At 37.9% G+C, this 24936-nt stretch overlaps 1 protein-coding gene across 1 annotated transcript in view; it reads left to right on the forward strand.

Moving 5' to 3' along the window:
• LOC126335517 (uncharacterized) overlaps nucleotides 1-24936 on the forward strand; it is a 217821-nt gene that overhangs the window by 184391 nt on the left and 8494 nt on the right. Inside the window, exons 3-6 of the mRNA XM_049998875.1 lie at nucleotides 2983-3071; nucleotides 8689-8776; nucleotides 13962-14035; nucleotides 20390-20543. Of these exons, the coding sequence (XP_049854832.1) occupies nucleotides 2997-3071; nucleotides 8689-8776; nucleotides 13962-14035; nucleotides 20390-20543 (391 nt within the window). The 5' untranslated portion in view covers nucleotides 2983-2996. The remainder of the gene's footprint in view (nucleotides 1-2982; nucleotides 3072-8688; nucleotides 8777-13961; nucleotides 14036-20389; nucleotides 20544-24936) is intronic.

A 24936-nucleotide genomic window follows, 5' to 3' on the forward strand; every position in this document is an offset into this window, starting at 1 on the left:
TGAAAAATTTTCATTGACTGTAATGCATTCCTTTTCCCATATGTATTGTCAGGCTTTTTCTCTCCTCTACCAGTAAGGAAGACTTAGGATAACAGTCAAATCCAATGGAAAGTCCTCTTCACCTAGAAAATGGGTTAATAATACACAGAGCAAAGATTAAAGCTATAAAAAGTAATACAAGAGGAAATGCCTAACTACAGAACAATAAGATTGTGTGAAAATTATTAAATAATTGAAATAGTTATGAAAACAGTGTCCACACTAGCTTTCAAGTGTTTGCTCTTTTTCTAGCAATACTACACACACTCACACACACAAGCACATAGACACGCAAACACACACTCCTTCAGCTGCAGCCTGCAGGAACTCTAAATACATATTTGCTGTGGCAATGGGAGTGAGCTTTTGGGTGTCTGTGTTCTTGGATGTGTTTACTACTGGAGATTGTGTGTATTTACTATTGCTGGAAGAAAGAGCTATCTCAAAAGCTAGTGCGAATGCTGTTTTCTATTATGTTTTGCTTTGATCCGTGAATTGATCCACTATGATGAGTGGTTGCCTTTCCCTTATTTTACGTCTTGCTCCATCCAGGAATTAATAATACACAGAGCAAAGATTAAAGCTATAAAAAGTAATACAAGAGGAAATGCCTAACTACAGAACAATAAGATTGAACTAGTTCTGATAACTACATGACATTATTATACAAAATGATCAAACAAAATACACACCACAATGAGAATGGCACTGGCACAGGCAAAAAAGATTGCCACAATAACTCTGCTGCAAGGGAATATTAACATGGAATTAAGGAAGACATTTCTGAAAGAGGATATCTAGAGCATGGCATGACAGTAATATGGCCCTTGCAAAACAGAAAAGAAACTGAAAGTATTTGAAAGGTGTAATGTAAAAACTTGGGTCCATAGTGAGAGTATGAAATGGACAGGTATGAAAAGAATCCTTGAGCCGAAAATTCTTTGGGAAATATGAACCAGAAGGCAGAAAATGTGAGAACGGCAGATGCTAAAATATTCAGAAACAGTTTGACACAGGAATATCCGGCAGACGGTAAAAACTGATGATATAATCAAACAGTACTGTACAGGGTATTTCAAACAGAATGGCCTGAATTTGGGCGATAATAATTATGAAATATGGGACATGCCAGCATGGAAATGTGTGTTGTTGGAATGAGCATGGCATAGTTTCAGAAAATTGCCGTTAGATGTCAGTCAGTGCATCTTCTCAGTTGGCACTCAGTCAAAAGTAAGATGGTATCTGCTCAACAGAAGGCATCCTGTATGCTGCAGTTTGCAAAGTGTGAGTCAGTGGTTTTAGTCCACCATACCTTTTGTTGGTGTTTTGGCATCAGTTTGCCTCCTCCCAAAAACATTTGCACTGGTATCACCACTTTGAAGAGACTGGACGCTTGTGCAAAGGCAAGAGTCCTGTTCAATCTCGCACTTCTGAAGTTGTGGTGGAAATAATTCAGCAAATATTTGAGCAGAGTCCACGGAAGTCTACTTACTGCACAACCAGAGAACTGGCAGTGCCTCATATGACTGCCTGCAAGTGTTAAGTGTGTGTGTGTGCATAAGCCATGCGGACTTTAATGAATGCAAGATCTTGGAGTTGGTGAAAAAACGAAACGGGTTGACTTCAGCAATGCTCTGGAAGATGATAACTTTTCACCATGGTTAATTTTCAGTGATGAAGCAACCATTTCATGTTAGTGATAAAGTAAACAACATAATGTGCACACATGGTGATTCCAGAACCATCATGACATTATTGAGCATGAAAGAGAATCACCTAAAATGAACATTTTTGTGCCAGTCTCATGAGAAAGTGTAGGGTCTCAATTTTTTGAGAAAAAAAAACAGTGACTGGAATGAGCTATCTTCACATGCTACAGAATTGGTTTTTTTCCAAAACTTCAGGAGCTCTGAAAGAAGTAAGGGCCCAGAATCCCGAAGAAAGCAACTTCACATCACACTTTGAAACGGAAACTGGGCAAGGGCTTGATGTGCAGTTCATACGGGGTTTATGTCACTGCAATAACACATATACCATTTATTCACTGAACCACATAACTCAAAATGAGCTTCATCTGACATCATGATGGTGAGAAACATTTGTGGATTCTGGCAAAGGAGATCACACACGGTTAAGCAGTGTGTTTCAGGTGAAACCAAGTCGTGAGGCCTAATTTCCTGAACAATTTGCATCTTATATGGGTGAATATGGAGATCTTCATGCAGTATTCTCCTGAATGAGTGATCAGACAAATGCACAGTTTGCGAGTGACAATGAGCAGATCTTTTTGGGCTACACACTAGTGCAGCATGAACATTTTTCTCAGCTTCTGGTGCTGCACATTTCTTTCACTTCTTCCTGGTTTGCCATTGCAAACAGAACCTGGTGTTCGAAATGCACATGCCCACCTCATCAGCAGCAAAGGCAAGATGCTGTGCACTCCACCACTCCATATCACTGTCACATTCGAAATAGCTGCTCATTAATACACTAGCACAAGCTGGCGCGCATTCCTGCAGTATGTTATTGTACTGCACAAGTCAAATTATGCTATGAATGGTGCCACACCCTGCATTACCAACATTGCCCTTGAGCTTCATTTCACAAATTATGAAGAGATTGTTTATTACTGTACTGAGAAGTCTTAGGTAATTTCTGTTCATTAAATAAGACTTACGCAGTAATAACACATCAGGAAGTTACAACTTATCATTTGTGTATTAAACCTACTTAGTTTATTAACTTTCAGTGTATTTAAAATTCTTTTGTTAGACGGTGGGTATAGAAACAGAGTAATTTTTATTCTATCCATTAATTGTTATAATTTGTGGTAGTTATTATTTTAGTATATGTCAGGTACCTCGCACAGAAGTTTCTCATTTTCAGCCCTTATTTGGATTGTTCATTCTCATACATTATTTCTTTATGTTGATTTTGTTCCAGATACTACAGGAAACATGCCAATCCTAGACAGATGCTGCTTTTGTGGTTCCCTTAAGTGGGGAACCATCATCACAGGGCTACTTGGCATAGTAAGTGACTCGTTCTTTTTATTATTTTTCACTGTATGATAAGGAAGAATGATGTTAAGAACAATATGGTGCTCTGCTCTTGTTAACCATCTACTTTTTGTTGTGTACTGTTTATTTTATATCAGTTTGATTAAAATCTGCAGATGGATATTTCAGTACAAATCCTAAAGCACCCTTAGTAATGGTACAAAAAGTCACAATGCATTTCTAGAAAATTAAATCAGTAACTTTGAATTTTACGTTAATTCCAATTTCAGTACCTCATGTTAACCAAAGCAGTGATTTTTATTTGTACTGTACTACCATCTTCAGTTCTTTGTGCATAGTTCACATTATGATACAGATTGCTTCATAAAACTACCACCACCATTTAGCATGTAATACACAGTCTCATTTGCACATTAAAATTTAATAGGTGCTACTTTTAGGTGTCAATCGTACATTTTCAAGTTTCCTCCAACAAAACAAAATGTAAGTTTACTGATATTAATGTTCAAATGCAAAACTACTTACATAATTAAACTGCCAGAATGCTTACAAATGGGGAACGTGACAATATATCATTGACATCAGGTCCCAGTCACCAATGAATTTTAATGAGCAAGTGAGACCACATATTACTTTACTATAATCTAATCGCATAGTACTGTTGAGTGTAACCATGGCAAATATTCACTGAGACACAGAAATTCAGGGTTCACTGTACTTCAAGCATTCCACAGTGGTAACACTGGTTCCCGTCAGACCACATAAGTTAAGTACCATCGGGTTGGCTAGCTCTTGGATGGATAGGCTTTCAGGTCTGCCAAGTGCCATTGGCTAGTGAGTGTCACTCAATCCTTATGAGGCCAATAGAGAAGCCACTTGATTGAGAAACAGCAGCTCTGGTCACAAAAACTGACAATGGCTGGGAGTGCAGTGTGCTGGCCACATGCCCATTTATAGTTGCATCCAGTGACACCTATTATCTCAAGATGACTCAGTGGTCAGTCGATACCATTGGGCATTCCAAAGTCTGTTAGGATGGGATTTAATTTTGTAATTCAAGTATGTTGGAAAAACATTTAACAGCACCATTCATGATGCGTATATGGTCTTCAAAATATGACTTTCAATAAAACTCATTGTTTTTGCACATATGTTGGGAGAAAAGCTGAACTCTGTGCGAGAGATGCATATTTTTCTAATGTGCTGTTTTTCCAATGCATGGATAAGTACAAGAAACATGACTTTTTGTTAGGTGCAAGCTAATTGTATTATAATATGAATTTAATATAATGGGCTGGAGGATACGCCTAAAAACAAATCTTCTGTCCAGATATGATGGTGAAATGATCACATTAAAACCTGCTGATAGAAAGTTAGTACAGAGTAAGCAATATAAGAGAAAATTCCATTAAAATAATTGGAGATAATTTACAATATCGGTTGTGGGAAGAAGCTGCAATAAGAAACTCAGTTAATGAGAAAACATGTGTCTGTGCTTTAGATGAGAGTATGCTTTGAAACTGTGTGCCAGATTGTAAATGTTAGCCCACTGCTCACAAAATGCAATGATCTATGTATGAGTTTCTGTTTCACATACAGCTTTAACTTGTCACAAGTGTCAGTAACAACGCTAAAGTGTCTAAAATTTTAATGTGACTAATGTCACAGAGGCTGTAGTTAAAAGTATAATCTTTCATTGTATCCTTTCTCTCTGAAGTTCTTAGCCAGCATTGTATCATAAGAACCTGTGGAGAGCTTGAAAAGTGTGCATAGAAATGAGTGACAAAAAGAAACTTTAGGTTCATCTGTGAGACAGACACAAATAGAGGAAGTTCCTCTGGTCTGGGACAGGTTTTTGCATGCAATAATGAAAGTTTTGTAGTGATGTAGTGTAAAGTTTTATCATATGGGAAGAGCAGAATTCAAATTCTCCTGCAATTACTCTGATTTTCATGAATCACTTCAAGTGAAAACTGGGATGCTTCCTTCAATAAGGCCAGGACAGATCAATTCTTTTCACTAACCATGTCAAAAATAAATGAAGTTCCAACACTAGTGATGTCAATATTGATGGGACTTTAAAATGTAATATTCATTTTTCATAGTGGTTGTTGTCATGGTTGATTAATTACAGAACTCCTGACACTTGTACATTTATTTGCTATAGCTGCATTGCATGACTTTGGTAAAATTCTAAGTGGAGGGTTAGATAAAAGTTTACTTCAATATCAAAAAATTAATCTAGTAATAAGGAGCAGAAACTAAAATAAAGACAAAACTTGTTTGTGCGTTAGTAAAATAATCTTACTGTACATATATAGCTTCCCTCCTAAAACAGTATCTTCTAGCCAGAAGACAAGTACCAATATGGGTGTTCAATGTTACTGAAAGTGTTCGAGTCCCCTTATTCAGTTTCACTAATTTACTAACAATTTTTGTGTTATGAATTACAAAAAGTATTTTGTGTATACTGAGCATTTGAAGTAAAACAAAATGTGTATGGACTTATAGGATAACATCAGAGAGAAAGCATTGATTAATCTCACAACATGTGATTATATCAGCAGAGGCATATTAATAACTGTGTGAAACATGGCAAGGCACTGCAGACCGCACAGCTACCACATGCAGCTATTGAAGAATTCCCTCATGGCTCATTCCTTCTGTTCTGTTGGAGAGTTAGTGGAAAAATTTTAAGCAACATACTGTGTTACATTATTAATTATTCTTATACACACCCAGCAGCTTGTCATCTGCATAGTATTCATGTTCATTTTTTTAAATTTTTTATTAACTTTGCCTGTGTAATTTCATGTATGGACTCATTCCATGACCATGGAGATTGGCTTTTCAGTTTGCTCCTATGGAACTAGAAGCGTAAATAGGCAAATAGGTAAATAAAAAATGAAAGAGAACCTTCATGGCTGTGAATTGAGTCACAAAGTACATATTAACAAAGAGAAGCAGCTGTTGGAAAATGCATTAATAATAAGCAACTGTTGAATTGCTGTACATTATTTCTACTTACACAGGCTACATTGAATGTAGTAAAATTACTGGGAAACTGCCACTTGTAAACATGCCCTTGTTTCCTCAGTTATAGCAAATATCTGTTTTTTATCTGTTTCGGATAGCTTATTTATGTGACTAAATGCATATTTTGCAGGAATATTAGTTACCTACATGTTCCAAACAATACTTTAAGATGGGGGTTGAAAATATTTCAATAAATTATCTTCATACCAACAGTCTTCTCCACTGACTCTACACAGTTCCTCTTCCTTTATCACTTGGCATCCTGTTTGTCACTGTTGATGCCCCTACACTAACATCCCCAATGCCCATGCTGTCACTGAACACTACCTCATCACCTACAAACAAATCTGTGGTACAGCAATCAGAACCAAAATGACACCATCCTGCGCTAACCTGTTCATGACCCATCTAGAGGAATCCTTCCTAACCACAGAGAACTCCAAACCCCTCACGTGGTTCAATTCTATTGAAGGCATCTTCATGATTTGGACCAAGGGTAAGGACAACCTATGCACATTTTCCCAGAACATCAACATCTTCTGCCCTATTTGCTTCACCTGGTGCTCTCAGTCCAGCAGGCAACCTTGATCAATGTTGACCTCCACCTCAAGGATGGCTGCATCAGTACCTCCACCCACATCGAAACTACCAACCACCAACAATACTGTCACTTCAACAGCTGTACCCAATCTACATGAAGAAGTCCCTTCCATACAACCTAGCAATCCAGGGTCAGCATTTGCAGTTATGAGCATTCCCTCTCAAAATATGCCTCCTCCCAACCTTGTCCAGAAACAGATCTCATGTCCCTTGTCTTCCCAGATGTCTAGGATCCTCCACATATGCACTTTCCAGCCAATAAGGAGCGATTCTCTCCTGATTCTGTACCACACAGGTCTGGAACAAATGAATCACTTTCTCCCCCAGGGTTTTGACTATCTCTCATTGTGCCTTGAAGTGAGAAATAGCCTCATTACCCCTCCCACAGTGGTATTCCACCCACCCACCCAACACATGTATGTCTCTGACTGCCCCTAATCCACCCCTGCTCCCCACCCCTCACCTCAAGGCTCATATCCCTACAATAGTCCTAGATACAGGAACTGTCCCGTACATCCTCCCACTACCACCTATTCCAGTCTTGTTACAGGCATCTCCTACTCTATGAATGGCAGAGCCACATGGGAAAGCACCCTCCTGATGAACCAACTTAGCTGCAATCACTGTGTCACATTCTATGTAGGCATGACCTCTAACTGCTGTCTGTCCACATGAATTGCACCAAACTGTGGCCAAAGGACAGGTGGACCACTCAATTGCTGAGTCTGCCACCCAACACAATGTGTTTCCCTTTAACAACTGCTTCTGCTACGTGTATTCTTTCTACCACCATCATCTTTTCTGAATTGTACAGATAGGTACTCTCCCTGTAAAATAGCCTTCATTCCTATAACTCCCTTGGCAACACCTTTGCTACTTGCTATCATGTCTCTGCTTATCCCTTTCCAGCTCCCACTTTTATCATGCTAACCTGCCTGCATAGTCCATCCCTTCTCTACAATCCCCCCCCCCCCCCCCCTCCCCCCACCTTGCACAGCCTCTCAGTGCTGCAGCTATAGTTGAGACAGTGTCAATTGATTCCTGACAGTTGCTTTGCGCTGGGTGTGACAGCATCATGGGTCTACCTCAGTCAATAATGTAATGTGACTTTGCAAATGCCTCCATAGGAACACCTTAGTACTGTCACAGCTATGTAGACAGCTACTGTTTCTGCTGCAGGGGTAGCTGTTTGGAGTTGAAAGCCGGCAACAGCACTACAAGCTGTCAGGGATCTGCTTACGCCACCTCAACTCTAGCAACCCTATCCCGTCCTTACCATGTAACTGCATGTTCCCATAGGCAGCACTAGCACCTTTCTCCATCTCTGTTCTGCTACCCCTCCCGCTCCCTACCCCACACCTGTTCTCTACCCCCACTACCCATCCCAGCTAAGACTGCTGGTCACCTCAGGCACAGCTGCATCTGGGCCTTAATGTCTGGAGACAACAGTGGCCATGTTTGTGTGAGTTGTGATTGTGTGAATGTGTGTGTTTCCATGTGTGATGAAGGACTTAGTCCAAATGCGGAATATTCCTACTATTCTTCCCATTGTATCTGTTTGTAGCTCAATGCCTCTTCTGTGAGGTGAGTAGCAATATGTCCTTTCCAGTTTTTTATTATTCCACCCAGAATTTTCATTGTTCAGTTTTTTGACTTGATCAGTGAAACACTGGCTTTTAATGCAATATATTAAAGCAGATTGTTGAGTAAGTCAATGGCTGACAAGAGCTGCAGTGCACAGAAAAAGGGGGAGGAGTAAATCATGTTCATAAGAATATCTTCCTCTTTTTGCTACATTCCCTGATGGCTATCTGTTTATTCATTTATGGCAGATAATGCATGTATTGATTTCACATTGACAACCACAGCTGTTGTAGAAAATAATTATATAATTGTAAATTTGATGCATCATCTTTAAATATCATTTGAAGTTTTGCTGTTATTAATTTGTTGGGTTGTAAGCATAACACTATTGTCTGTTTATTTGTTTCAGATTCTTGCAATTGCTACTCTTATCTTTGTTCTTGTTACAAATGTGAAGATGCAGACAATTGTGATTGACACATTGCCACCTCTAATTGGTAAGTTCTGTTCATAAAATAAATTCTCTCTCTCTCTCTCTCTCTCTCTCTCTCTCTCTCTCTCTCTCTCTCTCTCTCTCTCTTTTTCTCACACACACACACACACACACACACACACACACACACACACACACACACACACACACACACACACACACACACACACACACACCTGTGCACCTCTATTTTGCCAGATGGACCACAATGCTGGGTTTGCAGCTTGGTAGGTGGACTGGTGTGAGGAATTGTGTTGGGTGGGATGGGCAGAGGGAAAAAGAGGTGGGAAGCAGGAGGAGGAGTTGATGACAGGTGGCTAGCAGGTTGGAAGGAGGCAGCAGGTGTGCAGGATGGGGAAATGGGGGAGGGGGGGGGGGGGGCACCCAGATGCACGAACTAGGCATATGACACACAGGGCACCTGAGCCAGTTAATTTGTGCAGTGCACAGTGAAGACAATGTGGAGGCATGGATTGAGGGGGGGGGGGGGGGGGGAGGAGGGGGTGACAGAACAGAGAAGGGGAACATTGGATTAACAGAGAATCAGAGAGTGAGGATTACAGAAGAGAAGAATGTGCTGAACTCCAGTAATCTTCTCAGCGTAAATCTCTGTTAACCCTCTGTCCCCACACACTCTACCCATTAGCTTTCCTTTTCTCTCTCCTGTCAATTCCAATTCCAATCCATGCCTCCATGCCACATGTTGTACATGACCCCGGTGGTTCAGATACACTTGTGTCTCATGCCTAGCCTGTACACCTACCACCCCACACTCCCACATTTCTATCCAGCACACCTGTTGCCTCTCTCCAAGCTGCTAGCTGCCTGTCCCCAACCCCTCTCCTGCTTCCTGCCTTTTTCTCCCTCTATCCACCCCACTCAACATGATCCCTCATCCCAGTCCACCTGCTGAATTGTAATCCCAGCATTGTATGCCTGTTTCCAGATCCCATAACACAATTATCTCACAGCACTAGATTACAGAAAGTCAGTCTGAACTTTGAGCAGTGAAGCCTGGTCAGTGTGGCTGTTATTTTTGTTTCTCTTGTAGCAACTGCCTATTCACACTGCATCAGGACTAAGATCTAGCCAATCATATTTGTCTATTGTTCCAGATTTTAAATTAACTTCTTCTCTTATTTTTATATATTTATATCTTCTTCTTTGACGTGTATTTTTTACACCTTTCTGCCTTATAACCAAGGAACTAGTTTTAATACCCAGTAATTTGACATTTGCTACACATTTTAAATGTGCATGTGTAACTTAACCCTATTCTGGTTACTCCTTTCTCAGTTATTAGTAAACAGTGCTCACTTAGCGGCATTCATTTTCAGCGGCATATCACTGCTTACCTGGATTTCAAATTTTACAGTTTAAGAAAATTAATGAAAAAGTAACAACAATATTCAAATATTTCTGTAGAGTTTGTACACTTAATTATTAGGTCATTTGCTCTGTAATGGTGTTTTTATGTAACAGCAGAATTTATCTTCTGGTGCACTATGATGTGCATCATTGTGATACTTCACAGAGACTGAAATGGAATCCCATTAAGCAAGCAATGTTTACTAATAACTGAGAAAGAAGTAACCACAATAGCGTTAAGGGAACGTGCACATTTATAATGTGGAGTCAATATCAGATTATTGGGAATTACAACTAGTTCCTTTTGTGTAAGGCAGAAAGGTACAAAAGATATTACATGTTTATTACCTTATAAATAAATAAAAGAAATTTTTATTTTAAATTCAGTGCATTAGTATGTGTAAAATGACTCTTTCATATAGTGTTCATTATAAAATCACGATCATTCCACTTGGGGCCTGTGGAATGGTACATTAGCTTATTTGTTTTAGTTGTACATATTTGTCATGTATTATTGTTTTTCTGACATGTTCCACATCCTGGAGGACCTCCTCACTATGGATCATTTGGAATGAAAGTAAATCTAATCTAATCTAATACAAGACAAAGAAGAAGATATAGTTGTAGAAAAATAAAAGAAGTTATTGTAAAATTTGAATCAAAAGGCAAAAGTGATTGGATAGATCTTATTTGTGATGCAGTGTGAATAGCCTTTAGAAAGACAGGGTTCCTACACCCACACACCAATACGTTTACTCCCTAATAATGTTTGTGGCTAATAATAAGGGTGAATTTAGGAGGAACTGTGAAATTCACAACTGCTACAATAAAACTAAAAGTTATTTCCCTAAAGATTTTGCTTCCCAGTCTAAGGTTGAGAATGTAATTTCATATTATGGTGCAAATGTCATGTTGCTGGCAGACATCACATAGAAACTGGAAATCCAAAGTATTCAAACAATGTTAGCCACTGCTTCCAAAATTTACCAAATATTTGGACTTGAAGATGTAAATTCTGGTTAACACGGATGGTAAGTTATCTGAGGTGTGCAGTGTAACTTAACATCATTTGTTTTCTTTTTCAGCTGTAGACTGTGGCCACATCTTCATCAGGTGTCATATCAACTACTTTCCTCCCTCTGCCGCATTGGATTTAAAAAGAACCTGTCTTTTCAAATTTTGTTGTCATTTTCTCCAAATCCTTAGCAGATGTCAGGTCAATGCCTTTTTTCATACCCTTCAGTGTTAGAACTTCTGCAGGCGCTGGTGAACAGTCACTGATTTCGTAAAAGAGCTTTACCAGCAATGTGAGATCCTTCATGGAGACAGTCATATTCGGTGTCTTGGATGCAAACTAAGGATCAGCTGCATTCTGCACGTCTGTTGGTGTGTGTATTCTGAAATTTACAGCACCAACTATTGGTCAATTTTTCGTTTCTTTTTTTTTTAATTCCATGATGTTCCCCACTGCATTAATAATATGCTGCTAAAATTTGACATCATTCTGAGCATAACATATGCTACTAAAATTTGACATCATTCTGAGCAGTTGATAGTCTAACTATAGAAGTAAAATGTCTGATAGACAGCAGAGTGTTTTCAAATGCAGGTTAAAGCTGCTTCTCCTTAATGAATCTTTCACAAGTCACTCACAATAAATGGCATACATACACTGATGAGCTTAAACATTATGATCATTGCTCACTGTGAGAATGAATGTCCCCTGGTGGATTTGAGAGCAAGTGACACAGTAAAAAAGTACATAAGTTGATCAGAGATGAATGGGGACTTGTTCTAACAATGGCATCAACTGAAACGGGAAAATTCAATGACATGCCATATTTTATGGACTATAGGATGCTGTGGGCCATAAGATGAACCTTAATTTTCAAGCAATTTTTTAAAAAGTAACATTTTTACCATTTTTGTTAGATTGCAAAGCCAGACTAAATAAAAAATTCTTAGTTTTTAAACTCCAAACTGACTTTCTTCATCTTCTTCTTCCTCTTCATTCCCATCATTGTCCTCTTCATATATAAGATGGCCTTCACTCCAATCAAGAATGTTATTTATGCTGTGCTTCTTGAAAGATTTGACAATTATATCTTCTGTCACTTTAGACCTTGACAGTTTTATCCACTGACACTCTTGTTTGATTATATGTTGTTTTAAAGCTCCCTTTGGCATGAATTCCTATTGGATTTCATTCATCACCCATTTGTTCCATTCCTCTCTCATATTCACTTTAATTGGTTTATTCATTGAGACATCAACAGGTTGCAATTGTGAAATAAGTCCTCTCAGAATAATAGCAATCTCTTTATTTCCCTGTCTCAATTTCTCTTTCAGAGAATTTTTCAAATGCCTACTAAACTGATCTAGCACAAGAAGACAACTCTTCTTCAATAAAACATCTTTCCTTCTATCTCTCTCTCTGTTAACTCAAGATTTCATACCAGCCTCATCCATCCAACCCTTGTCATGTACAGGAACAACTACACCTGACAGCATATTAGAAGGTTTTGGCATTTTTTTGCATTTGAAAATATCATTGAATTAAGTTTAGTACTGTCAGCACAACAGACTGAGAATGATCGTTGGATTAAGTTTAGTACTGTCAGCACAACACAAAAGGACAACAGTGTAGGGCATTTTTCAGGTCCATCTGTTTCTATAGTTGCAATTCCATGGCAATGGTTCTGTTACTTGGCACATCAAATGTCAGAGGAATTTTGTACCGATTTACTATTTGCTTTAATTTTACTCTGGTTTTCTTTTGATGTTGAAAAATGAAGTGATGGAAAGCTAATATTCATATTCTTGAGGCATTTTCTGAGATATTTTGGTTTTGGTTCAAATGCTAAGTCCACAACACTTCATAAATCTGTAGCACCAACCAACTCCAGCCTTAAAGTGTGTTAAGTTACTCTGTAGCATTAGCTTAAGAACGAGTATTTGAATTGTTTCTGTATTAATTTAAGTGCCTCCTTGATGGTGTCCTTGAATCCATTTCAATATGATATATTCTAGTGTTAGCCATTTTGTATTCAATCATCTATCTGCAAATTTAGTCTACTTCTTCTTTTTCAGTTATTCTTCACTAGACCACTAATTGCAAATGGTTTTTTCTGTTTGCGGAGGGCCAAAATGCCATTCAGCTGCTCTGTTTCCATGTTCTTCTGCACATGCTATTACTTTCAGTTTATCATATGAACACCTATTTCCCCCCATTATGAAACTAGCCACTAACAAAACTATTGTACTTTTACCAATAACACAAATCACTTTCAGTTTAAGTTCACTGCCACCATATACTGCAGTGACACATCATAGGCTAGAGAGTGCTCTGGGTTTGTGATGGCAGGGTGAAATGGCCATTTTTAAGATTGGTGGGAATTTTAAATCAAACACTGGACTTTTTTAGGTGAATTTCAAGTGTAAGACCCACCTGAATTTTGGAGACAATTTTTTGAAGCAAAAGTGCATCGTATAGTCCATAAAATATGGTTGGTTGGTTTGGGGAAGGAGACCAGACAGCGAGGTCATCAGTCCATAAAATATGGTAAATGACTTTAACAAAGAGCAGATTGTTATGGCCCAGCACCTGGGAATGGGCATCATGGAAACCTTTAAGCTGGTCAGCTGTTTGCATATTACTGCCACAAACATGTATTGAAAGTCTATATATATTTATGACTATGATGTCTGCTGAAGAGATTTTTGTATTTATATCACAACTAATTTATTTTTTTTTCTTTGCACCATACTGACAATGTGTTGTTATCCAGTGATTCTTAATTATCATGCCTGCTCTTTTTCAGTGAAAATTATACTAGCCATAAATCTTGTGATGACAGTTCTCATCTCAGGACTACTAGTTATTGGAGCAATCAGAGTAAGTAAAATGTTTGAAATTTACTTTTTAGTATCCTACAGCTAGTTACATACATATATTTTCATAAAATCTTTGTGCAAAGTACATGTTGTGGTCTTCAGTCCTGAGACTAGTTTGATGCAGCTCTCCATGCGACTCTATCCTGTGCAAGCTTCTTCATCTCCCAGTACCTACTGCAACCTACATCCTTCTGAATCTGTTTAGCGTATTCATCTCTTGGTCTCCCTCTACCATTTTTACCCTCCACGTTGCCCTCCAATACTAAATTGGTGATCCCTTGATGCCTCAGAACATGTCCTACTAACCGATCCCTTCTTCTAGTTAAGTTGTGTCACAAACTTCTCTTCTCCCCAATCCCACTCAATACCTCCTCATTAGTTATATGATCTACCCATCTAATCTTCAGCATTCTTCTGTAGCACCACATTTCAAAAGCTTCTATTATCTTCATGTCCAAACTAGTTATCGTCCACGTTTCACTTCCACACATGGCTACACTCCATACAAATACTTTCAGAAACGACTTCCTGACACTTAAATCAATACTCGATGTTAACAAATTTCTCTTCTTCAGAAACGCTTTCCTTGCCATTGCCAGTCTACATTTTATTATATCCTCTCTACTTCGACCATCATCAGTTATTTTGCTCCCCAAATAACAAAACTCTTTTGCTACATTAAGTGTCTCATTTCCTAATCTAATTCCCTCAGCAACATCCAACTTAATTCGATTAAATTCCATTATCCTCGTTTTGCTTTTGTTGATGTTCATCTTATACCCTCCTTTCATGACACTGTCCATTCCATTCAACTGCTCTTCCAAGTCCTTTGCTGTCTCTGACAGAATTACAATGTCATCGGCGAACCTCAAAGTTTTTATTTCTTCTCCATGGATTTTAATACCTACTCCGAATTTTTCTTTTGTTTTCTTCACTGCTTGCTCAATATACAGATTGAGTAACATTGGGGATAGGCTACAACCCTGTCTCACTCCCTTCCCAACCACTGCTTCCCTTTCATGCCCCTCAACTCTTATAACTGCCATCTGGTTTCTGTACAAATTGTAAATAGCCTTTCGCTCCCTGTATTTTACCCCTGCCACCCTAAGGGTCAGTATTGCCTCAAGTGTTCCAATATTTCTACGTAATCCAAACTGATCTTCCCTGAGGTCAGCTTCTACCAGTTTTTCCATTTGTCTGTAGAGAATACGCGTTAGTATTTTGCATCCGTGACTTATTAAACTGATTGTTCGGTAATTTTCACATCTGTCAGCACCTGCTTTCTTTGGGATTGGAATTATTATATTCTTCTTGAAGTCTGAGGGTATTTCGCCTGTCTCATACATCTTGCTCACCAGCTGGTAGAGTTTTGTCATGGCTGGCTCTCCCAAGGCCATCAGTAGTTGTAATGGAATGTTGTCTACTCCTAGGGCCTTGTTTCGACTCAGGTCTTTCAGTGCTCTGTCAAACTCTTCACGCGGTATCGTATCTCCCATTTCATCTTCATCTACATCCTCTTCCATTTCCATAATATTGTCCTCAAGTGCATTGCCCTTGTATAAGCCCTCTATATACTCCCTCCACCTTTTTGGTTTCTCTTCTTTGCTTAGAACTGGATTTCCATCTTAGCTCTTGATATTCATACAAGTGGTTCTCTTTTCTCCAAAGGTCTCTTTAATTTTCCTGTAGGCAGTATCTATCTTACCCCTAGTGAGATAACCCTCTACATCCTTACATTTGTCCTCTAGCCATCCCTGCTTAGCCATTTTGCACTTCATGTCGATCTCGTTTTTGAGACGTTTGTATTCCTTTTTGCCTGCTTCATTTACTGCATTTTTATATTTTCTCCTTTCATCAATTAAATTCAGTATTTCTTCTGTTATCCAAGGATTTCTACTAGCCCTCATCTTTTTACCTACTAGGTCCTCTGCTGCCTTCAATACTTCATCTCTCAAAGCTACCCATTTTTCTTCTACTGTATTTCTTTCCCCCATTCCTGTCAGTTGTTCCCTTGTGCTCTCCCTGGAACTCTGTACAACCTCCGGTTCTTTCAGTTTATCCAGGTCACATCTCCTTAAATTCCCACTTTTTTGCAGTTTCTTCAGTTTTAATCTACAGTTCATAACCAATAGTTTGTGATCAGAATCCACATCTGCCCCTGGAAAAGTACATAGGATAGACAGAATGGAAATATGCAAGTATTTTCTTCATAAGCTTTGTATTCAGAAACCAGTGACCAGACAGTTGCTATGTGTGTGTGAGTTATGGTTATGTGAATGTGTTTGTATGTTTTCTACTAGGTGTGTTAAACTAAAGCTTAAATGCACAACAGTCTTTTTGTTGCACCTGTCTGTGACTCAGTGTCTCCTCCATATGCTGAGCAACAATCCATTCTTTTCATAAGATTTAATTATTCTATCCAGGATTTCCCACTGGTTGATTAATTTTTGAGTTGAAGATGAAAGGCCATTTTTCCAAGTTCTCCAGTCAGACATATATAAAATATCCAAAATCTTCACTGCTTACTTCTGCATCCGCATGCATTGATAAGACCATGGAGGACTGTACATTTTATAATCACCCGTGCATAGAGTCAAATAATTTCACTGGCACTCATGACATATTGACAAACTGTCTCTGTGTTAATAATGTCTGTTGCATAAATGATAACCTAACACAACTGTGGCTGGGAGAACATATAGACCATGGAACCACATATCTGTCTCTCATGGTAGATAGCATCCAGTGGATCTCAAATAATTTGTCTGGAATGTGCTGGAATCCACGTGTTTCATCTTATTTTCAGGGGTAAATTTTGCAGTGCCTCTAAAATGGGCAGCACACCAAAATTCAAACTGCTAAATATTTTAACAGTAACAAACATAAAATACTGGTACCCAATACTAGAACATTAGTAATTTTAAGAAAAACGAGGAGGCTCATCAATGCCAGACAAGAAACTGTTGACAACTGAGAACAGTCCAAGTGTAACGTATGTGGGTATGTACCTATTTAGTTGCCATCCACAGAATATCACCCAGATAAGGAACATTAATGCCTTTATGCACACAGTCAAAGGAATATTAGAGAAAAATCCATTTTATTTCTTAAATGAATTTTCCGGTTACCAGAAAGAAAATCCAAAAGTATGACACATGAAAAATCAAGAAAGTACAACTACTGTTCATTTATTTTTCATAAACAATTTATATGTTTGTAAATTTATATATAAGAGAATTAGTCATAAAATGTAAAGGAAAACTTAATAGACCATAGAATATGTATCAAGAATAGTGCGGGCTTTCCAATAACTACACACCCTCAGACTCAGAGTTGCAATATTGAAAGTTTTGGCTGGTTTTGATGTCTAGGGGCTTGGATACGTAGTTGCCACTTTACAGGCCAAGTATTGCTAAGTCTGCAGTATACAATAAGACTACACACATGAATTGAATGATCAAAGGTTTCTATCACTCGACAATTGCGAATTATGAAAGTAACATGTAAATTTATAAATGAAGATTGCAGTTAAATAAAATATGCAGGTACTATCTTAACGACTTTAAATGATGAGTACGATAGTAGAAGTACTTTTGAGAATGCAGTACATTTCTGCAAAACATTTATTGGTGTCAATGGTCCAGCGATTAAATAAAATATAAGATGAATAACAGGGAAACAATAGATTCCTATATCACGTAATTAGCTATGAACAACAACATAGCTCACAAGATATTCACTTCTAAATGCACACTACGTCTTCACTGTAGAAGCCAAGGAAATCTCACAAGTGCATAAGTCGACACTCTGAAGTATTTCTATCTGCCACGACCGCGCACAAACCACTCCACTCTCCAAGTCTTTTTCGCTACTGCGTCTGTCACGCCATCACGTCCCACACTTCTGTGTCCTGTGCTGTACTGACCCTCGCACTGCACTGTTCACTGTTCAGCACTTCATTCACTTAGGTAGCTGCCTCCCGTAGTAATGAGTGCTGTGATTGGCTAGAGCGCTCCCTCCATGTCTCCAAGTTAACGTGTACTCACAAACATAAAACACTTTTGAAATACTAGATTTACATTTAAATAACTTGAAATTAAATAAATATTTCTACGGCTGGACCGTAAACACGCTCTAACACATATTATTAGATACATAAACAAATTAAGTAAACATATATCAAAGGGATAGAACCAAAGGTAGGTCAGTAGCCTAATGTCTCTGTGCTTTCTATAACACAGTAAATATTTAACTAATTTCTTCATGAATAGAATTATCAGATATAAATGAAGACATAGATGAATAAATATATTTATAAGCATTTCGTGTAACTGTAGAGTACTTATGGCCTGACACGATCAATAGTAATCGGCCACTTTGACCTCCAATAAGTCATGTATTATTCAAGTTACATGCCTGAAATTCATACCAGTTTAGGTTTGCACTAACAGCTTTCGAAAGGCACAGTGATTGACAAAATCGGATGAAGCGTTTATATTTTGGAAATTCGTTGCTGGGTGTTACTTGTATAATTTACTGTCAGATACTAAACTTTGAACTAATAAAGATATTGCAAATCAGATTACACCATCAGAATCATCGTGTGAATAATAGTAATGTACATGTTTCTTTTGGTGGTATCAAGATTCATCTGGCTACTGATAATTTCTATATAAACTGTGAAATGTCTGCCATTAAGATTCCACAAAATCCGCCATCTTTGGCACTCCCGACGTGTCTCCTTCATCAACACAGTGTCATAATGGAATTCCCAGCCACATGGTTGGACTGGTCCTTGTGCGGCATCACGCGGTTGCTAAGCTAACGTCAGTACCATGTGGTAGCCCAGCTGAGCAGCCCGCGCCCACCGACCAACCCGTACGGCCACTGCTTCTTCTGACTTAAAATATTTTCAGGGCGCCATGACTCGTCCGTTACCTCAAAATATGTATCAAGTGATACACATCAAATGGCAGAATAAATAAATAAAACAAAAATAAAAATAAAATAGTATTATCACTGAAGTCTTTGCAGACAATGCCAGTCATACATACTAGGAAGGCTTATGGACCACCAGACAGTCACCTAAAATTTCACCCATGAAAAGAGATCTGAAAATTTGCTATTGAATTCCAAATGTTGTCTCAGCTGTAAACAAGACTGAAGATACAATGTATCAGTAGTTTGCACAACAAACCATAGGTAACTGTTCTCCTAGAGTCAGTAATTTTTGGCAAGTGACTGATTTTCCACATTAAGGCAATGAGGAAGCATCTCTGTTAGGAATTTGTCCGTACAACACCTGCTTCAATCTCACATCTCTCAGTGTCTGTTAGCTTCTCTGCACACACTTTTTTCTCTCTGTGGTTTCCCTTTCTCTGTTTTATCCCTCCCCCTCCTCTATTTCATTGTATGCCTTATGCAACTTCTACTTCCTATACCAGGGTAGGCTCTTCCAATGCCATTCCCTTGTTCTACTCTTTATCAGCTGTCAGCCTCCCTCACATCTGCCCTTCTGTTCTGCTCCCAGTCTCTTTGCTCCTTTCACCTTCTCTACCTGTCACAACTTCTCACCACAACTAATCTGCAATACTATAGTCAAGCCAGTGCAATGTAATGTAGCTCTGTGTGTGTGTGTGTGTGTGTGTGTGTGTGTGTGTGTGTGTGTGTGTGTGTTGGTTGGCTGTGAACAAGGATATTGCACTTCAGCTATACAATTTATTAAAAATATAAATAGTAATCCATTCATTTTTGGTTAACTATTTCATTGACAATCCATATCATGAATCTGACAGATAGTGGGTGCTGTCACTCATTTGGAATGTACAGTATATTCTTTAAGTACAACATCCAAAAATGTTAATAATGTCTTCATAATGACCCATAGGCTGCTAAAACGTACATTATGTCCGAGTTAAAAGGGTTTCAGAATTTTTTATGACTGAATAGTGTGGCACATTAAAGACAGATCACTTTACCTCTTAATAAGGGGAGGTAGGGGCAAGCAAACATAAAGTTACAATTCAAGGCTATTTTTCTTATAAATACTCTCAAACTCTGCACTTCAGTGTAGCAACTGAAAACAAGGAATTCTAAAACTATTCTTTGAGACATAACAGTGCTATTAATGTACTGACTCTGGACATAGGAATTACAGCAAAAATTACAAACAACTAAATGGGCTATAAAATGATGCTAGTACACCACATAAATGACTTGTCAATTATGAACATATGTATAGTTTATCTGTAAATTAGTTGGCAAACTCATAATACATTTAAGTCATATCTGCAGAGCATTCGCTTGAGAATGATTTTGAAAATTATTATTTGACAATAAACTCTTTATTCCACAGCGCAGCAAGTACATGATGTTGCCATTTGTTGTCCTTGGAATAATGCTGGCAATTGGATTGTTCATCTCAATAATATACACATCTGTTACAAATTTCATAAAGGGGAAGGAATTATTAGGAAGCATTTGGTTGGTTGGTGGCCTTATCAGTGTTGGTAAGTAGCTAATTTTATTTTTTTAATGAACATGATATTTGCAACAGAGAAGGAGAGTGTACTTACTGTCTGTTAAAACAAAAAAAAATAGGACTAAAGATGGCTGACTCATGAACTGAAAAATATGAGTGAATATCTAGTTTTTGACATCTTTTTTTAAATTTTTTCTTTAAAAAAATGAAGAATAGGATGAAGAAGATGAAGTGCACTAGTTTTTAACAAGAGGAAGTCATTCCAAATGTTGTAAAAGGAGAAACACAAAGCATAAGAATTGATTATGATGTAACAGTGTGTTAACAGCAAAGATGAACCGTGTTTCTTTATTATGTTCTATACCATGGGTTTCACCTGCCTGTGGTTTTTAATAACTTTTTGTTTCCTGCAATATCTATGTTGCTGCATTTTTTACCTCTGTCCCCCAATGCAGGAATCTTTAAAAAATTGAAAATCTAGAAATTCTAGGATTTATATAAATTTGTGCTTCTGAGCTATGCTTAATTTGTTCCTGACTTGTTAAGTGAGTGCTCTTTGTCTCCCATAAATAATATATTATTAATATCTTAATATCAATTTGATTACTTCTTTCAGTAGTTTTTCTCTTGATGTAACTCCCAGCATGGAAGAGAACCTTTTAGAGATACTGGATGAGCCAAGAAATACATTAGCAGAAAACCCTAATAACTGTGCTATGTGGATTGTATGGCATAATCTGAGTCATAACTCTAACTTTCTAGTAGTAATTGAACATCCTACAAACTACATAGGAAATATGTAGTGGCTTTTGCTGTGATATTGTTCAGCTGTTGTTTATATGTTGCTATGTATTTTACACTTGTGATACATGGCTACCTAACTCTCTATTAAAAGTTATTGTTCTGAGAACATTATTATAATGCTGTTGTAAATTCACAAAACCAGAATCCTGATATTAAGACAGTTTTACAGAAGGGACAGCAAATAACTGTTAGGGTTTTCTCATTGTTAGGATTTTCCAGTTCTCTGCCTTACACCAGTTGACATATTTTTAAATTCTTCCACTCCAAAATAGACCTCCCCTCTTTGAGCTGAAGTCAAAGATAGCTATATGAGGATTTTTATATTCTATATTGTTGTCGCATGTACCACAGTTCATCCAAAGTTGACTTTTCTCAGTCACTTCAAATGCCTTGTGAACATAAGAAAAGAAAGTGGTCCATTAGAGGACATGACAGAGAGTGTTTTATGTATTCTCTTCACAAATTGTAGCTGGAAAAATAAAGGAACTGTTAGTAAGCCTCTGTGTATGCTTAGATTTAAGTGATTTAAATGCCTTGGTCATTTTGCAAGATTTTAGCAAGAGGAAGCAATATGTTGTTTGACTCCTCTGGAAATGCACACTCTTAGAACTTAAAGAATAACCCTCTTTGTAATGCACAATTCCTGTTTTTTGGTGTCAGCTACTGAAATTGGCTGAGCATCTCCATGACCCTCTCGGGCTTATTGAAGTAACCTGTTATGAAATGTGCTACTCTCTCTAGACCTTCTATTAATACTAGCTGTTATGAATGAGTCTTTGGTTGATAAGCAGTACTCAAGAACTAGTCAAACAGAAGCCTTGTGAGATACCTCTTTCATACAGAAATTACATTTCCTGGGATTCTTCCAGGGAATAACAGATTGGCATTTGACTTCCCTAGTTTAGAAATGCAAATTCCTCTTAGTATTGCAAGGAAGCATGCATATGCTAAACTAAGCTTTGATGTTTCCAGAACAGGTAACTTTAAGTTAATGAAATTACAATGAAAGTGCATAACTGTACACTCTCTAGTGCTAGCCAAAAAATAGCTGAGTAGTGTATCTGGAAACCTATATAGTATTAAAATAAAGTGATATTTTTCTACTCAAGACATTTATAATAACAATTTTAAATAAACATATACAGAATGGAAACAATTTATTTGATTGATAACTATCAAAAGATTTTATTTTATTTTAGGATGTTACTTTTTTTTTGAGTGGTCAAACTTCTGACTGGTTTGATGTGGCCCACCATGAATTCCTCTCCTGTGCCAACATCTTCATCATAGAATAGCACTTCCAACTTACATCATCAGTTATTTGCTGGACATATTCCTCTACAGTTTTTGTTCTCTACAGCTCCATCTAGTACCATGGAAGTCATTTCCTGGTGTCTTAACAGATGTCCTATAACCCTGTCCGTTCTCCTTGTCAGTGTTTACCATGTACTCCTTTCCTCTTCAATTCTACACAGAACCTTCTCATTCCTTATCTTATCAGTCCACTTAATTTTCAACGTTGCCTGTAACACCACATCTCAAATGGCTTGATTCTCTTCTGTTCCAGGTTTCCTGCAGTCCATGTTTACAATGCTGTTCCCTATCATACAATGCTGTGCTCCAAACATAGATTCTAAGAAATTTCTTCCGCAGTTTTAAGGCCTATGATACTAGCAGACTTCTCTTGGCCAGAAATGTCCTTTTTGCCATTGCTAGTCTGTTTTTGATGTCTGTCTGTCATTGGTTATTTCACTGCCTAGATTGTAGAATTCCTTAACGTCATCTACTTCATGACCATCAATGATGATATTAAGTTTCTTGCTGTTCTCATTTCTGCTACTTCTCATTACTTTTGTCTGTCTTCAATTTATTCTCAGTCCATATTCTGTACTTATTAGACTGTTCATTCCATTCAGTAGCTCCTGTAATTCCTCTTCACTTTCACTCAGGATGGCAATGTCATCAGTGAATCGTATCAGTGATATCCTTTCACGTTGAATTCTAATCCAACTCCTGAACCTTTATTTCATTTTCATCATTGCTCTTTTGATGTACAGATTGAACAGTAAGGGCAAAAGACTACATCCCTGTCTTATGCCCTTTCTAATCAGAGCACTTCATTCTTGGTCTCTTGGTTCTTGTATGTATTGTATATTATCCATCTCTTCCTATAGCTTACCCCTATTTTTCTCAGAATTTCGAACATCTTGCACCATTTTATATTCTAGAACCCTTTTCCAGGTTGACAAATCCTATGAAGGTGTCTTAATTTTTTTTTAGCTTTGCTTCCATTATAAACTCCAACATCAGAATTGCCTCTCTTGTGTCTTTACCTTTCCTAAAACCAAATTGATCATCATCTAACACACCCTCAATTTCTTTTCCATTCTTCTGTATATTATTCTTGTCAGCAACTTTGATGCATGAGCTGTTAAACCGATTGTGCAGTAATTCTCACACTTGTCAGCCCTTGCAGTCTTCAAAATTATGTGGATGATATTTTACCGAAAGTCAGATGGTATGTCACCAGACTCATACATTCTACACAGCAACATGAACAGTCATTTGTAGCCACTTCCCACAATGGCTTAAGAAATTCTGATGGAATGTAATCCATCCCTTCTGCCTTATTTCATCTCAAGTCCTCCAAAGCTCTTTTAAATTCTGATCCTAATACTGGATCCCCTATCTCCTCTAAATCGACTCCTGCTTCTTCTTCTGTCTCTCAGGCAAATCTTCCCCTTCATAGAGACCTTCAATGTACTCTTTCCACCTATCCACTCTTTCCTCTTCATTTAACAGTGGAATTCCCATTGCACTCTTAATGTTATGACCCTTGATTTTAATTTTACTGATGGTTGTTTTGATTTTCCTATATGCTGAATCAGTCCTCCTGACAATCATTTCTTTTTTTATTTTTTCACATTTTTCATCTGACCTTTTTGCCTTAGCTTCCCTGCACTATCTATTCATTTCTTTCCTTCCTTCTTTTATTGATCAACTGAAGTATTTCTTCTGTTACCCATGGTTTCTTCACATTTACCCTTTTCGTACCTACGTTTTTCTTTCCAGCTTCTGTGATTGCTCTTCTAGAGATGTCCATTCCCCTTTAACTGTAGTGCCTACTGAGCTGTTCCTTATTGCTGTATCTATAGTCTTAGAGAACTTCAGGCATATTTCGTTACTCCTTGGTACTTCTGTATCCCTCTTCTTTGCTTTTGATTCTTCCTGACTAATCTCTTATACTTCACCTACTCTTCATCACTAATATATTGAACCTCAGTCTGAATCTGCTCCTGGGTGTGCCTTACAATCCAGTATCTGATTTCGTAATCTCTGTCTGACTATGATGTAATGTAACTTAAATCTTCCCAAATCACCTGACCTTTCCCAAATATACCTACATCTCTTGTGATTCTTGAACAAAGTATTCACTATTACCAGCTGAAATTTATTACAGAACTCAATTAGTCTTTCTCCTCTCTCACACCTTGTTTCAAGCCCATATTCTCCTGTAACCTTTTCTTCTACTCCTCCCCCTACAACTGCAGTCCCCCCCACGACCATTAGATTTTCATTTCCCTTTGCGTACTGTATCACCCATTCAATATCCTCAT

The sequence above is a fragment of the Schistocerca gregaria genome, chromosome 2, assembly GCF_023897955.1.
Source record: "Schistocerca gregaria isolate iqSchGreg1 chromosome 2, iqSchGreg1.2, whole genome shotgun sequence".
Classification (NCBI taxonomy): domain Eukaryota; kingdom Metazoa; phylum Arthropoda; class Insecta; order Orthoptera; family Acrididae; genus Schistocerca; species Schistocerca gregaria.